The sequence below is a fragment of the Saccopteryx bilineata genome, chromosome 3 (genome assembly GCF_036850765.1).
Source record: "Saccopteryx bilineata isolate mSacBil1 chromosome 3, mSacBil1_pri_phased_curated, whole genome shotgun sequence".
Classification (NCBI taxonomy): domain Eukaryota; kingdom Metazoa; phylum Chordata; class Mammalia; order Chiroptera; family Emballonuridae; genus Saccopteryx; species Saccopteryx bilineata.
In genome coordinates, this window is record NC_089492.1 from 261800513 (window position 1) to 261817314 (window position 16802).

General features: G+C 42.1%; 1 protein-coding gene across 3 annotated transcripts in view; it reads right to left on the reverse strand.

Moving 5' to 3' along the window:
* Positions 1–16802, reverse strand: part of ZMPSTE24 (zinc metallopeptidase STE24) — a 45210-nt gene that overhangs the window by 26692 nt on the left and 1716 nt on the right. Inside the window, exons 2-5 of one of the 3 annotated variants that reach the window (XM_066269524.1) lie at positions 15348–15494; positions 4570–4656; positions 2559–2675; positions 1436–1588 (exon numbers count right to left, since the gene is read on the reverse strand). In XM_066269524.1, the coding sequence (XP_066125621.1) occupies positions 1436–1588; positions 2559–2675; positions 4570–4656; positions 15348–15494 (504 nt within the window). Of the gene's footprint in view, positions 1–1435; positions 1589–2558; positions 2676–4569; positions 4657–15347; positions 15517–16802 lie in introns of all 3 variants that reach the window. The other 2 variants (XM_066269526.1, XM_066269525.1) reach the window with 2 other exon arrangements.

The following is a 16802-nucleotide window of genomic DNA, read 5'->3' on the forward strand; positions in this document are numbered from 1 at the left end:
ATTTGATAAATTAAATCAAAATGAGTAGTCTCCAGGTGGTCACAACTGAAAAGTCAAACGGTTCATTCAAAACTCCCTTGGGGCCTGACCAGGCGGTGGTGCAGTGGATAGAGCATGGGACAGGGATGCAGAGGACCCAGGTTTGAGACCCCGCGGTTGCCAGCTTGAGCACGAGCCCATCTGGTTTAAGCAAGGCTCACCAGCTTGAGTCCAAGGTCGCTGGCTCGAGCAAGGGGTCACTCAGTCTGCAGTAGCCCCCCGGTCAAGGCACATATGAGAAAGCAATCAATTAACAACTAAGGAACTGCAACGAAGAATTGATGTTTCTCATCTCTTTCCCTTCCTGTCAGTCTGTCCCTCTTTCTGACTCTCTCTGTCTCTGCCACAAAGAAAAAAAAGAAAAAAAAAAAGAAAAAAAGAATTTGGAATTCTGCCTTTCAAAGTAATCAAGACAGACCTGAAGTCTTTGCTAAAAAAGAATTACTAGAGGGGGTTTGCATGCTGTCTGTTATTTGGTTGGTCTGCTAAAATTAATTACCTGCAGTTCACAACCATACACTTTAGCTGAAACAGCACTTCCTTAAGCATTTTGGAAACATTTCCTCTGTTCTTTCCTCTCACTCCAGTATGCCATACAACAGGTATTTGTAAATCCAACTAGTGCCCATTTTCTGATTTTGATCCCACCAGAAGGAAGTGAAGCAATGAGCACCGCAGTAATTCAGACTAACATGACTTTCCTCACCTGCAGGGTTAAGAGATGATAGGCGATATTCCTTAGGGGCGTCAGCAGACAATTTTTATTGTGTTGTAGTGTCTGTGTTAGAATATGTGAAGGAGAAGAGGAAAGAAGATGTGGGGGAGGGACAATGAAGGGGGATGAGAGGAAAAGGGAGGGAAAAGAAAGAGAGCTGACAGTGGGAGAAAAAGAGAAGGGAAGGTAGGAGGAAGGGGAAAGGAACAGAGAAGGGAGACAGAGAAAAGGCAGAGAGGAGAAAGGAAAAAGCAAGGGAAGGCAAAGAAAAACCGGGAAAGCTTATGCTTTCTTCTTGTCCCTCTGCTATCTATTCTCTTCAAAACCACCATCATTTTTAGTCAATGAAGCTCAGACAAGAGTCACTAATTTACCAAACTGTGTCATCCACCTTGGCGGCAACTCATAAATGCATAGCCCAAAATTGCCTGACAACTGGATCATTAAAACTAACAACTAGTTTCTAGGATCTGTAAAAGTCACCATAAGGAGATGAATATCTATATTGGAGTCAATTCTCCTATTTTTATAACCAAAAGCAGAAACCAGGAGTGGACTTTAGGAGCATCTATTTATATTTCATCTGCTTCTCAAGAACTGTTAACATGCTAATGAAGACTAAACCATGCTTATCGCACCAAGGAACTTTGTAAAAGAAAATGAAACAAAGATTTTACTCACCAGAGACACAACTAATGTGAACAGCCAGGCATAAATAAAAAAGTAGTCGCCCCCAATTTTAATAATGTAAAGTAGAAGCGAAGACACGGGCAATAAAATACACTGAGTCACAATAAATTTTTTGATTGCATCTTTCATGAAGAACCCCAAAGTCTGAAAAGAGAAAACATCATCACAAGAAACTGAGAAACTGCTTTTTAAATAACTAATAGATGAATAAAAAGGATACACTATTAAAGCAATTTTAAAAATTAAAAGGCAGTGAAACTACATTATATGATACTGGGTACCTAAGACAACAAGTAAATGTCCTACATTTTACAATTTAAAATAAACTCATTTAATTGTTATTAGCTGAAAAACACTAGACATTACCGCTAAAAAAGTTTATGCAAGACTTTACAATCTTTACCATATGTAGTTCCATTTTTTTCTCAATTAATTCATGCTCTAAAATAGCAAATTATCTTTCAACTATTACTAGCAGAAGAGTACAAAACTTCCTCATGTTTAAAGGAGAACACTGGTCTTGGCTACAGAGCGTAGTTGGTTAGACCATCACCCCAATACACCAAGGATGCAGGTTCAATCCCTGATCAGGGCACATATAAGAATTAACCAATGAGCCCTGGCCAGTTGGCTCAGTGGTAGAGCATCGGCCTGGCACGTGGATGTCCTGGGTTCGATTCCCGGCCAGGGCACACAGGAAAAGCACCCAACTGTTTCTCCACCCCTCCCCCTCTCCTTTCTCTCTATCTCTCTTTTCTCCTCCCACAGCCAAGGTTCCACTGGAGCAAAGTTGGCCCAGGCGCTAGGGATGGCTCCATGGCCTGTGCTTCAGGCGCTACAATGGCTCCGGTTGCAACAGAGCAATGCCCCAGATGGGCAGAGCATCACCCCCTAGAGAGCTTGCTGGGTGGATCCTGGTCGGACACATGCAAGAATCTGTCTGTCTGCCTCCCTGCTTCTCACTTCAGAAAAATACAAAAAATAAATAAAAAAATTAACCAATGAGTAAGTAAATAAGTTGAATAACAAACTGATGTTTCTCTCTCTCTCTCCCCTCAATAGGTTTTTTAAAAATGGGAATCTTAAAAGAGAATATTTGCATTCTCTATTATACCTGCTGATTGAAACCGTGTTTTTCTTCTATCACAAAAGTATTATAAAGACTCCAAGGCAAACCAGTCAATGCACTGAAAAGTGTAGCCATCAGCAGAAACACCAAAGACTGAGTGATCTAAATACAAGAAGGAAAAAAAAAAATGGCAGTTTTTATAGTATAATATTAATTCATTCTTAAAATGAATTATTAGTGAACAAATCCATGAGTAATTTCTGAGTACTTAGTAGATCCTACACCCTCAAAGTTTACTTGCTAGAAGACAAAGCAATAAAACAATTCTTCCTTTATTACACAGGCACTTTATGAAAATTATCTGAAGTCATATAGACAATTAAAATATTTGAATATCAAGATATTTGTTCATCTATAGTCTTCTGAAATATCCTCCATTCTCCCTAGTTTATCAACATATCTTCATATCAATATAAAAATGATTGTTCTGGCCCTGGCCGGTTGGCTCAGCGGTAGAGCATCGGCCTGGCGTGCGGGGGACCCAGGTTCGATTCCTGGCCAGGGCACATAGGAGAAGCACCCATTTGCTTCTCCACCCCACCCTCTCCTTCCTCTCTGTCTCTCTCTTCCCCTCCCGCAGCCAAGGCTCCATTGGAGCAAAGATGGCCCGGGCGCTGGGGATGGCTCCTTGGCCTCTGCCCCAGGCGCTAGAGTGGCTCTGGTCGCGGCAGAGCAACGCCCCGGAGGGGCAGAGCATCACCCCCTGGTGGGCAGAGCATTGCCCCTGGTGGGCATGCCGGGTGGATCCCAGTCAGGCGCATGCGGGAGTCTGTCTGACTGTCTCTCCCCGTTTCCAGCTTCAGAAAAATACAAAAAAAAAAAAAAAAAAAAAGATTGTTCTGTGATCTTTAAAATTTTTGGCTACTCCTACTATCAGTTCTGAATATGTAAAACTCGTATTCATCTAGTATACTATAATTTAAACCATTAGAAACATTAAAAAAATAGTGTCTTATTTCTTTGTACAAAACTAAAGAGTAGCCTGACCAGGCTGTGGCACAGTGGATAAAGTGTCAGACTGGGACGCAGAGGACCTAGGTTTGAAACCCTGAGGTCACTGGCTTGAGCATGGGTTCACCAGCTTGAGTGCAAGGTCGCTGGCTTGAGCGTGGGATCATAGACATGACCCCATGGTCACTGACTTGAGCCCAAGGTCATTGGCTTAAGCAAGGGGTAACTGGCTCGGCTGGAGCCCCCCAGTCAAGGCACCTATGAGAAAGCAATCAATGAACAACTAAGGTGCCGCAACTATGTGTTGATGCTTCTTGTCTCTCTTCCTTCCTGTCTGTCTGTCCCTGTCTGTGTCTCTCATGCAAAAAAAAAAGGTGAGAACTGAGCAAGGAGTCAGTCATGATGATTATATAAAGAAACCACTTTATGTCCTTTTGAAACAATGCAGAGAATATATAAGTAAACTGCAATGCCACATATAACAGATCAGGAGCAAGTGTCTGTGAAGATACAGATATCACAGGAAGAGGGGCTCTTAAAAAGGTATACAGAGAAGGGACATCAGATGAGCTGAATTAAAGCCCAAAGTACCTATACATGTAGAAGAGATTCATCATTTCAAAAAGGAATTGGGAAGGAGGTACTGGACTTAGCAATTTCTAAGGAAAAGTCAGGAAGTAGTGTTCCAACATACATTACAGGTAGGAAGTCTCAGGTTTAAGCTGTTGCCTTAAACAGGAGTTCTTGGCAGAGTGGCTAGTCAAACCACGCAGCTCAATGGAGACTTACAGAGATACACACTCTGTCTTTGTCTGAAGTATCTGCTAAGTTGTGTGGCACAGAATGCCTGCTTAGTATGGGTTCAACAAAATTCATGCTTTCCCATTCATTGCATGTTTAGGTAGTGAGACTCAGCTGCCTAACCAGAGACTACACTACCCAATACCCTTGTGTCTGAGACAATGACAGGCTCACCAACGAAATGTTCATACAAAGGACAGATACCACTTCAGAGCCTAGGAGGCTAAGAAGAGGGTGTACATACCTCATATTCTGGTCCAAAGCCAGCATAGTCACAGAACCGTCCAGAAAGTCTCCAGAGATAAGGGATTCCTCCAAAGAGAAGAATAAGCTATAAAACAAAGCATACTTTGCTCACATTTGAGCAATACTAGAAACTATCATGTTATAAAGAAAAAAGGACCTATCTTAGAATATGCATTTAGATGAATACAAACCGAGATACTAAATTTAGATGGTTGAAAGGTTTCTGCCTGTACATTTTATATGTATGAATTTTATGATATGTGAATTATATCTCAATAAAGCTGTTTAAAGGAAAATAAAAACTTTTCCCAAAAGACAACAAAGGCTTTTCAAATCAGAAAATAAGTTTAGAAAGGCTAAATAACTTGTCCAAAATCCCCACAGCTAACGAGTGACAGAAATAAAAATTGAACCAGCCTTTATAGCCTGACCCGTGGGGACGCAGTGGATAAAGCGTCGACCTGGAGTATTGAGATTGCTGGCTCAAGACCCCTGGCCTGCTTAGTCAAGGCACATGTGAGCATAGTTGCTTCCTGCTCCTCTCCCCTGCCCTTCTCTCTCTCTCTCCTCTCTTTAAAGTCAATAAATAAAATCTTTAAAAAAATAAAATAATTGAACCAGGATTTACAGCTCTATCAATGGCTTTTCCTTAAAAACAAACAACCTCTTCAGTCAGGACAAAGTATTAGTATTGGTGTAAGTAGAGAGTCATGTCCACTTATCAAATTGGGACAGAATGAGCTATCTGTGCCTTCTCCAGGAAAGAAAAAGGTGAATCCTGAGGAGGAGTCAGGGTTTCATAGAAGTACACCTCTTTCTCAGCACACACTTTGTCTTGGGCAGATAAAGTGAACACAGATATTTACAAAGTCTCTATGACATTAAAATGAGGAAGCAGCTCTTAAAATATGAGAATACAGCCTGATCAGGCAGTGGCACAGTGGATAGAGCATCAGACTGGGATGCGGAGAACTCAGGTTCAAAAATGCAAGGTCGCTGGCTTGTGTGCAGCTCATTCAGCTCAAGTGTGGGCTCACTAGCTTAAACGCAGGGTCACTGGCTTGAGCGTGGGATCATAGGCATGACCCTATGGTCGCTGGCTTGAGCCCAAGGTCACTTGGCTTGAGACCAAGAGTTCTGGCTTGAATTTCAAGGTCGCTGGCTTGAGCCCAAGGTTGCTGACTTGAGCAAGGGGTCACTAGCTCTGCTGTAGCCCCCCAGTCAAGGTACATATGAGAAAGCAATCAATGAACAACTAAGGTGCCACAACAAAGAACTCATGCTTCTCATCTCTCTCCCGTCCTGTCTGTGAGTCCCCCTCTCTGTCTCTGTCAAAAAATAAATTTAAAAAATCTGAGAACACATGCTGAAGAAACACAATTTCTCATGACAGATACTAAGTTTGTGGAACTCATTTTGTCAAGGAATCAATTTTTATTGTTTCTTTCTGTGGGGCCTCAGGAACAAAATGATCTGAACCACAATATTCTGCCAGTTCAGACATGGTTCCTTGCATTTTTATATATGAATCCATAAATAATACAGTGGTTTATCCGTGCTTTTAAAGAATGTATATACTGGCCCTGGCCGGTTGGCTCAGCGGTAGAGCGTCGGCCTGGCGTGCGGGGGACCCGGGTTCGATTCCCGGCCAGGGCACATAGGAGAAGCGCCCATTTGCTTCTCCACCCCCACCCCCTCCTTCCTCTCTGTCTCTCTCTTCCCCTCCCACAGCCAAGGCTCCATTGGAGCAAAGATGGCCCGGGCGCTGGGGATGGCTCCTTGGCCTCTGCCCCAGGCGCTAGAGTGGCTCTGGTCGCGGCAGAGCGACGCCCCGGAGGGGCAGAGCATCGCCCCCTGGTGGGCAGAGCGTCGCCCCTGGTGGGCATGCCGGGTGGATCCCGGTCGGGCGCATGCGGGAGTCTGTCTGACTGTCTCTCCCCGTTTCCAGCTTCAGAAAAATACAAAAAAATAATAATAATAAAAAAAAATAAAGAATGTATATGCTGTATTTCCAATGTAAAAGACTTTACTATGTGTAAGACACACCTTAATTTTGGGGCCTGAAATTTACAAAAAAAAGTATTACATAAAGTTATCGAACTCAAGTTGTATTCATTATAAAATTCATACAACTCCACATCACTGTCAAAACTCCCATCCATTAGCTTGTCTGATGACAAATCACTGTCTTCATATATTGCCTCATCCTTAGTTCCATCTATGGCCACACTTCTTAAATGCAAGTAAAAAAATATACAACCACTGTATATATGTCACACCCAGTTTTGTTTTGTTTTTAAGTAATCCCATCAGTTTATTAGTTCTGTTTCTCTGGAGAAACCTAGACCATTACAATCCCCGATGCCTCACATTTTTTGGTCTTTACAACTATCAACTTTCTTCCCTTGATAGGGCACTATTTTTTTTTTTCTTTTCAGAGACAGAGAGAGTCAGAGAGAGGGTTAGATAGGGACAGACAGACAGGAACGGAAAGAGTTGAGAAGCATCAATCATCAGTTTTTGCTGTGACACCTTAGTTGTTCATTGATTGCTTTCTCATATGGGCCTTGACCACGGGCCTTCAGCAGACCGAGTAACCCCTTGCTTGAGCCAGAAACCCTGGGTCCAAGCTGGTGAGCTTTTTGCTCAAACCAGATGAGCCCGCGCTCATGCTGGTGACCTCGGGGTCTCGAACCTGGATTGTCCACATCCCAGTCCGACGCTCTTTCCACTGTGCCACCGCCTGGTCAGGCCGACACACCCAGTTTTTAGACCCCAAATGTTCCAGGTAAATGTGCATCTTATACATGGGAAAATACGGTAAATGACATCATATTGTAGTATAATGTTTTACACTCTACATTTTATTTTTAAATTTATTCATTTTTAGAGAGGAGAGAGAGAAAAAAAGGGGGGAGGAGCAGAAAGAATCAACTCCCATATGTGCCTTGATCAGGCAAGCCCAGGGTTTTGAACCATCAACCTCAGCATTCCAGGTTGACGCTTTATCTACTGCACCACCACAGGTCAAGCCCACTGTATATATTTTTTAGATACATTCTTGGTGAGTTTGTTTTTTTTTTTTCTGAAGCCGGAAATGGAAAGACAGTCAGACAGACTCCCGCATGCGCCCGACCAGGATCCACCTGGCACGCCCACCAGGGGGTGATGCTCTGCCCACCAGGGGGCGATGCTCTGCCCCTCCGGGGCGTCGCTCTGTTGCGACCAGAGCCACTCTAGCGCCTGGGGCAGAGGCCGAGGAGCCATCCCCAGCGCCCGGGCCATCTTTGCTCCAGTGGAGCCTCGGCTGCGGGAGGGGAAGAGAGAGACAGAGAGGAAGGAGAGGGGGAGGGGTGGAGAAGCAGATGGGCGCTTCTCCTGTGTGCCCTGGCCGGGAATCGAACCCGGGACTTCTGCACGCCAGGCCGAAGCTCTACCACTGAGCCAACCGGCCAGGGCCGAGTTTTTTTTTAGGTGAGAGGAAGGAAGAGATAATGATACAGACTCCCACATGTGCCCTAACCAGGATCCACCTAGCAACCCTGTCTGGAGCCGATGCTAGAATCAACCAAGCTATTTTTAGCGCCTTAGGCTGATGTTCAGACTGATTGAGCTATCCTCAGTGCCTGGGGCCAATGCTTGAACCAATCAAGCCACTGGCTGGAGAGAGAGTAGGGGTTCAGGGAAGGGGAGAGAGGCAGATGGTCAGTTCTCCTGAGTGCCTTAACCAGGAACTGAACCTGGGACATCGATACGGCAGGCTAATGCTCTATCCACTGAGCCAGCTGGCCAGGGCTCCTTCTTAGTGAGTTTTAACTTTATTCAATATTACCAGCTTGTTCTCTAAAGTATTTATACTAAATTCTGCTCCCATCAGCAGTACCTGAGTGCTCCTGTTTCCCCACACCCTCACTCCCACTTAATGCTATCCATCTTTTAGATTTTTACCAGTGTGCTGGGTTGTTTTAATACCATGGGTCTCAAATACTGTCTCTGGACAGCAGTATAAGCATCACCTGGAAGTATTAGAAATGCGAATTTTCAGGTTCTACCCAAGAGCTACTGAATTAGAAACTGGAAGTGAGGACCAGCAATCTCCATATAAATCTGATGTACACTAAAATGTGAAAATCATTGTTTTAATAAATTGCTTTTAAAGGCTTCCTTAGCTGTATGTCCAGCTATTTCCACTTTATTACAACTAACTCAAATCATAGACGTAAATCCTGTTTTCCCAAAAGACATGCTTTGGCATCAATGCATGGTATATGCTTGACTTGTTGAACTAATTGACTTGGGATGGCACTTCTTTCATCCTATTCTCAATACTAATACACAATAAAAAATTTATAATGCTTTTGGTGAAGGGCTGAAACATTTATTATTAAAAATCTAGCTTTTAAGTAAGTATCAAGGGTAGCTTTAATATAAATTTTGAATACATCTATGAATGCATCTGGATACTGCTGTTGCAGCCTTGTTTAGTATACTCTGGGGAATAAAAATAAGGTACAGTGAACAGTAAACTTTATATTGATAATCTCACTGAGCATGCTCCTTGAAATGTCCTATAAAAATAACTAATGATATCAGCAAAAATAAGTCCAGTACTTTTATATATATTATTTCCCTAGTCTCAAAAAGCAGGCAGGGCAAGAGCATAGTCATTTCTACTTTATAGATGAGGGAACTGAAACTCAGAGAGGGTAAAGTAATTTGCCCAAAGAAACCAATGACTAAGTATTGCTGTTAAACACTGTACTAAGTGCACTGTGCTAAGTGGTTCATTTACATTATTTTACTCTCTTAGTCCTTGCCATAAGCCATATGCAATATGGTTTAATAGCTTCAACTTCTCATCTTAAAAGAGGAGAAAAGTGAGGCTCACAGAGACTAAACTACTCAGAAACATGCAGAAATTTAAAAAGCAACAATTTGAACTTTTCTTTCTTTTATTTTTTATTTTTTGTATTTTTCTGAAGTGAGAAGCAGGGAGGCAGACAGACTCCAGCACGCACAAAAACAGAATCCACCCGACATGCCCACCAGGGGGCGATGCTCTGCCCATCTGGGGCATCGCTCTGTTGCAACTGTAGCCATTCTAGTGCCTGAGGCAGAGGCCATGGAGCCATCCTCAGCGCCCGGGCCAACTTTGCTCCAATGGAGCCTTGGCTGTGAGAGGGGAAGAGAGAGACAGAGAGGAAGGAGAGGGAGAAGGGTGGAGAAGCCAATGGGCACTTCTCCTGTGTGCCCTGGTCGGGAATCGAATCCAGGACTTCCACACGCCGGGCTGACGCTCTACTGCTGAGCCAACCGGCCAGGGTAGTTTGAGTTTGAACTTTTCTACTCTGCCCTACTCTACTCACCAGACATTCCATCTCTTGAGAGGGTTCCTTATTGTCATCTATGAGATGTCAGAAAACTGTCTCCGAAAGCCTGCACATTTTCTCTCTGGATGCTCTGTCATATTTGTGGTAACAGTGGCATCTATGGACACACAAGACCTCTGCTTATGTTCCCTCAGGTAAAAAGTACCAAGACAGCCCTGGCTGGATGGTTCAGTTGGTTAGAGCTTTCTCCTGAAGCACAGAGGTTGCCAGTTTGATTCCTGGTCAGGGCACACACAGGAGCAGATCGATGTTCCTGTCTCTCTCTCTCTCTCTCCTTAAAGTCAACAAATAAACAAAATAAATTTTTTTTAAAAAGTACCAAGTTGCCTGACCAGGCGGTGGCACAGTGGATAGAGAGTCAGACTGGGATGTGGAGGACCCAGGTTTGAGACCCCGAAGTTGCCAGCTTGAGCACAGACTCATCTGGTTTGAGCAAAGCTTATCAGCTTGGACCCATGGTCGCTGGCTCGAGCAAGGAGTTACTCAGTCTGCTGTAACCCCACGATCAAGGCACATATGAGAAAGCAATCAATGAACAACTAAGGTGTTGCAACGAAAAACTGATAATTGATGCTTCTCATCTCTTTCCATTCCTGTCTGTCCCTATCTATCCCTCTCTCTGACTCGCTCTCTGTTTCTGTTAAAAAAGTACCACGTCAAAAAAAAAAGTCTAAATTAATCTTTGTACTTGCTTTTGTGATCAAAGCATATAAGCCCATTTTAATCAACACAATATAAGGATTAATGAATTGGTTTCCAAACAGAACAGGATTTCAAAGTAACACAAAATGCTTCCTATCTAATGGTAAATGTAGCTACTAATTCCCCATGGATTAATCTAGCACATTCAAGTTGTAGTCTCTAGAGTTTCAAGACTCAGAAGAGCAGAGTTTGAAACACATTCTCCCATTTATTAGTGCCACTGGCCATTAAATGGTTAAGCCATTTCATTTCTCTGAGCCTTTGCTTTCTTATCCACAAAAAGGGAATAATAATGCCTATATTTTCTATTTCAAAGCACTATTGTAAACAGCAAACAATACAATAAATATAAAAACAATATATGAAGTGAAACTCATTACCCATACAACTATTACGATTACTAGTGTTCCCAGCTTTTGCCCATTAGTACTGCTTCCTGTCTGAGCCACTGATTACAAAGCTCTCATTCTATATACGTACTCTCCCTATCTCTATCACTTCCTGAATCATTCCCATGGTCACTGACCATAACAACCAAACTACTGCCCATCTTTCCTGGAATTGTTTACTAATGAAACCAAGGAGACTAAAAAATTTTTTTCTGTCATTTTATAATGGCCCTGTGGGGGTAGGTCAAAGAACTTCAAAAGAATCAAACATCAATGATGAAAGATGACAGTGTCTAAATTTCCCACCTCTACTTCTATCTTTCTCTGAAGGCTGATTTCCTAATTAGGCCCTATCTCTAACAGAAGAAATACTTCAGATAAATTAACCCAAGTCAAATATAATCCATAACAATGTTAGCTTTCCTGACTTGGTTGGAAGGCATCAAGTTTCATCATCTAAGTAACTAAACTTGGCTTAGGCTAGTAAAAATGTAATTAAAAATCAATATTGAGCCTGACTAGGCAGTAGCGCAGTAGACAGAGTCGGACTGGGACGTGGAGGGTGCAGGTTCGAAACCCTGAGGTCCCTGGCTTGAGTGCAGGCTCACCAGCAGGCTCATCAAGCCCGGGGTTGCTGGCTTGAGCGTGGGATCATAGACATGACCCCATGGTCGCTGGCTTAAGCAAAGTGTCACTGGCTCTGCTGTAGCGCCCCAGTCAAGGCACATATGAGAAATCAATCAATGAACAACTAAGGTGCCACAATGAAGATGTTTCTCATCTCTCTCTCTTCCTGTCTGTCTGTCCCTATGTATCCCTCTCTCTGACTCTGTCAAAAAAAAAAAAAAGAAAATCAATATTGAAAAGACTAATTATCATGGGGGAGGAGAGTGGGGGATAGAAGGAAAGAGGAACAAATATATGGTGATGGAAAATGATTTGACTGCCTGACCAGGCAGTGGCGCAGTGGATAGAGCATTGGACTGGGATGAAGAGGACCCGGGTTCGAGACCCCAAGGTCGCCAGCTTGAGCATGGGCTCATCTGATTTGAGCAAAAAGCCCACCAGCTTGAACCCAAGGTCGCTGGCTCGAGCAAGGGATTACTCAGTCTGCTGAAGGCCCATGGTCAAGGCACATATGAGAAAGCAATCAATGAACAACTAAGGTGTTGCAATGTGCAATGAAAAACTAATGATTGATGCTTCTCATCTCTCTCCGTTCCTGTCTGTCTATCCCTCTCTCTGACTCACTCTCTGTCTTCGTAAAAAAAAAAAAGAATGATTTGACTTTGGATGATGGGCATACAACACAATCAACAGTTCAAATGCTATAGAAATGTCTACCTGAAACCTATGTACTCTTACTGATCAGTGTCACCCTATTAAATTTAATTTCCTAAATAAAATTTTTAAAAAGACTAATTACTAGCATTCACTGTCTACCCCGAAAGCCACTTCAATTTGATTTTTCAGAACATTTATTGAATTTTCTTTAATACCAAGCAAGATATAACTCTTTCCAAAATTTTGCCATTTTTCATCACCTTGAGGAAATCGGAGAGGTTTCTAATAACTTGGTTCTAACCACATTAGTCTTACTATTACATATTTGTCAAGGCAAATTTTGTGACCAGATGAATTAATTCTATCATCACTTAACAAAGCTACCAACAACCAATTTCTTCCCTTTAACTGATGAAACAATTGAGAGCCAATTTCAATTATTTTCAGTTTAGGAACCTTTCTCTCAGTGGTACTGGGGGTTCTAAAAGATCATGATAAAAAGTAGTAACAGGCAACCCTTAGGAGCACCTACAATGGATCAGGCACTGTTCTAAGCATGTTATATACATATATTAACTCATTTAATCCTCTCAACAACACTGTGAATGAGGAACTATTATTACCATAGAATTTTAACAGATGAGAAAACTGAGACACAAAATTGAAGGACTTGCTTGGGGTCGCATAGCTGACATGGTAGAGCTGATATTCAAACTCAAGCCTCCTACTCTTAACTTCTACACCTTGCATTTTCAATGCTCCTGGGGTGGAAAACCAAGAAACTGGTATTTGGAGTGGAAAAAATTTTACTCACTTTTTTATAAAACACAGATAGACATACATATGATACAGAAATAGATATACAGTGTATTTGTGGTATTAAAATTTCATAGAGGGATGATTAGAAAAAAAATGTCTAAAAAGTTACATGGTCAGGAGTCAGGGGTCAAGGGCCAGGGGCCAGGGACTAAGGGAAAACATGAAAAACAGAGAAACGATGCTCCACTATAAGGCTTCTCTTTTTTTTAGCATGGGGGTAATACTGGCCCTGTTTTGCTAAGTAAAAATGATCTTTCACTCACTGTTCCATTCAATAAATATGAACTACGTACTTATTCTATGCCAGGCACTAGGTATAAAATGCTGAACAAGACTGAAAAGTACTCTTTATTTAAGGAACTATAAGCCTGTCAACTAAACAGGCAAATTCAATACAATCTGGTAAGTACTCCGACAGGGATAATGATAGGATGTTACTTTATGCAGGTTTGAGGGACAAGGGAATTTCAAAGGCTCCATAGAAGAAATGATATCTCAGCTGGATCTAATGGAACAGTAGGGATCAATCAGCCTCCAGTGACACAGAGTGGCATCGAAGAGTAAGAGGAAGGGCACCCCAGACAGAGAGGCCCGCATGTAAAAAGACTCAGTCACAGGAAACTAAGTTGGACATGAGTACAGTAAAGAAGGAACAGAATTTGGGGGAAGGAATAAAAAGACGAGACTAAAGTAAGCAAAATGGACCTCATAAAACAGGCAAAGAAATCTGGACTTCATCCTGTAGGAGAATAACATAATCAAAATTTTCTTCAGAATTCCTTTGGTTGCAATGTGGAAGATAGGCTGTACAGTTAATATAGAGACATGAATGCCTGACCAGGTGGTGGTGCAGTGGATAGAGCGTCGGACTGGGATGCGGAGGACCCAGGTTCTAGACCCTGAGGTCACCAGCTTGAGCGCGGGCTCATCTGGTTTGAGCAAAAAGCTCACCAGCTTGGACCCAAGGTCACTGACTTGAGCAAGGGGTTACTCAGTCTGCTGAAGGCCCACGGTCAAGGCACATATGAGAAAGCAATCAATGAACAACTAAGGAGCTGCAACAAAGAATTGATGCTTATCTCTCTCCCTTCCTGTCTGTCTGTCCCTGCCTGTCTCTATCTCTATCACACATACACAAAAAAGAGGCATGAAGACTAGGCATTGCTACAAGAATCACTTACATCATAAGGTTCTTCTTCATACCTGGCCCAGGATGACAGTTACCATATTCTACAATTGTTTTCCAGAAAGTTAAAATATTTTTTTATTGAATTTATTGGGGTTAATAAAATTATACAGGTTTCATTTCATATACAATTCTATAATCCATCATCTGTATATAATCCATCATTTGTATATTGATAAGAATCACTTACATCATAAGGTTCTTCTTCATACCTGGCCCCAGGATGACAGTTACCGTATTCTACAATTGTTTTCCAGAAAGTTAAAATATTTTTTTATTGAATTTATTGGGGTTAATAAAATTATACAGGTTTCATTTCATATACAAGTCTATAGTACATCATCTGTATATTGTACTGTGTGTTCATCACCCCAAGTCTCCTTCCATCATCATTTATCCCCTTCACCCTCTTCTACCTCCCCCACCCCCTTTCCCTCTGGTCATTACCATCCTGTTGTCCGTGTCTGTGAGGGTTTTTTTTGCTTAATCCCTTCACTTTTTTCACCCAGTTCCACCCCTCCCCTCTGACAGCTCTCAAGTCTGTTCTCTTGTAAGTCTGTTTCTATTTTGTTTCTTATTTTGTTCATTAGATTCCACATATAAATGAGATCATAACCACACAGTTCTGTTTCTGCCTCTTTTGCTCACACCTGTTCTATTAATAACAAAGATCAGGAAAGCATTCTTGAATTTGTACATTAGGCACCCTTTTTTGTATCACAAAGATTTTAAAAGGAGAACAACCATTACAAAGTATTAAACAATTTGGTAGATTGTCTCTTCAAGAAGTTAATTTTTGCCTGACCTGTGGTGGTGCAGTGGATAAAATGTTGACTTGGAATGCTATGTTGATCTGAAATGCTGAGGTCAGTGGTTCAAAACCCTGTGTTTGCCCAATCAGGGCACATACCCTCTTCTCCCCCACCACCTTTCTCTCCTCTCTAAAATCAATAAATAAAATATCTTTTTAAAAACTTAGAAAGAAAAAAAGAAAGAAATTACTTACAGTGCCTTCAATCTCTGAATACAGTCCCGACCAGAAGCTGAAGGTACTTTTATCTAGCTGATACAGTCGCGATTTCTCAAATGTTTCTGAATCCATGATCTGTCCTAATTCCAGTGGTACATGAGTTGTTGTTTTATATATCCGTCTCTGAAATATTTTGAAGAGAACCCTTTAATGAAACAGTCAAACCAACTCATTATTTATTACAGTAGTCACTTATAATCAAATATCGAATAGTTTATAGCAATAACTTGTCACTCAAGCTTATTCAATTTGCTTTATACACACACAAATATTGCACTTGATTAAGCACATTGTCTACTAAAACAACAAATGTAGTAAAGTAAAAGAAGAACAAGAAAATCTGAGGCTAGTTGACCAGGTAAAATTAAAATCAAGGTTGTCATCACATTTTTTTTTTTTTTTTGTATTTTTCTGAAGCTGGAAACGGGGAGAGACAGTCAGACAGACTCCCGCGCGAGCCCGACCGGGATCCACCCGGCACGTGGGCGAAGCTCTGCCCACCAGGGGGCGATGCTCCGCCCCTCCGGGCCTCACTCTGCCAAGACCAGAGCCACTCCAGCACCCGGGCCATCCTTGCTCCAATGGTGCCTCGCTGCGGGAGGGGAAGAGAGAGACAGAGAGGAAGGGGGGGGGGGTGGCGAAGCAAATGGGCGCTTCTCCTATGTGCCCTGTCCGGGAATCGGACCCGGGTCCCCCGCAGGCCAGGCCGACACTCTACCGCTGAGCCAACCGGCCAGGGCCTTTGTCATCACATTTTAGTTTGCCTATGTAAACCAAAATGTAACATCACAACTTTCAGGTATAACATATATCCTATAACATAAGAAAAACAAATTCATGGAAAAGAGAAGGAAGCAAATATGCTAACCACGAGTATTAACAGATATTGTGGCTAATAATTAAATTTGGTCCTAGAAGCCAAATTAAGGAAAATTTAAGGAAAAACAGAAACATTAGGTCTTTAAGAAAGACAAACTTTCTCATTATACCAAATTCTAAAAGGTAACTTCAGCCCATGGGACATAATACAGGGAACAGATACCAAACAATATAATGGACAGTATATTCTACAACAGTTTTAAGACAAATGGTTACTCTATTTATTGTTGTGCAACTTACCAAACCCTCATTAAAAGGCATTACATGAAAGTATAACTGAGTAAAGAAGACACTATAGAAAAGTAATTATTCTAACTAGGCTTATTATTATTTTGTGTGTGTGTGTGTGTGACAGAGACAGAGAGAGGAACAGATAGGGACAGACAGGAAGGGAGAGAGATGAGAAGCTTCAATTCTTCGTTGCAGCACCTTAGTTGCTCATCGATTGCTTTTTCATATGTGCCTTGGGGGGGGGGGGGGCTACAGCAGAGTGAGTGACGCCTTGCTCAAGGCAGCGACCTTGGGTTCAAGCTGGTGAGCTGAGCTCAAACT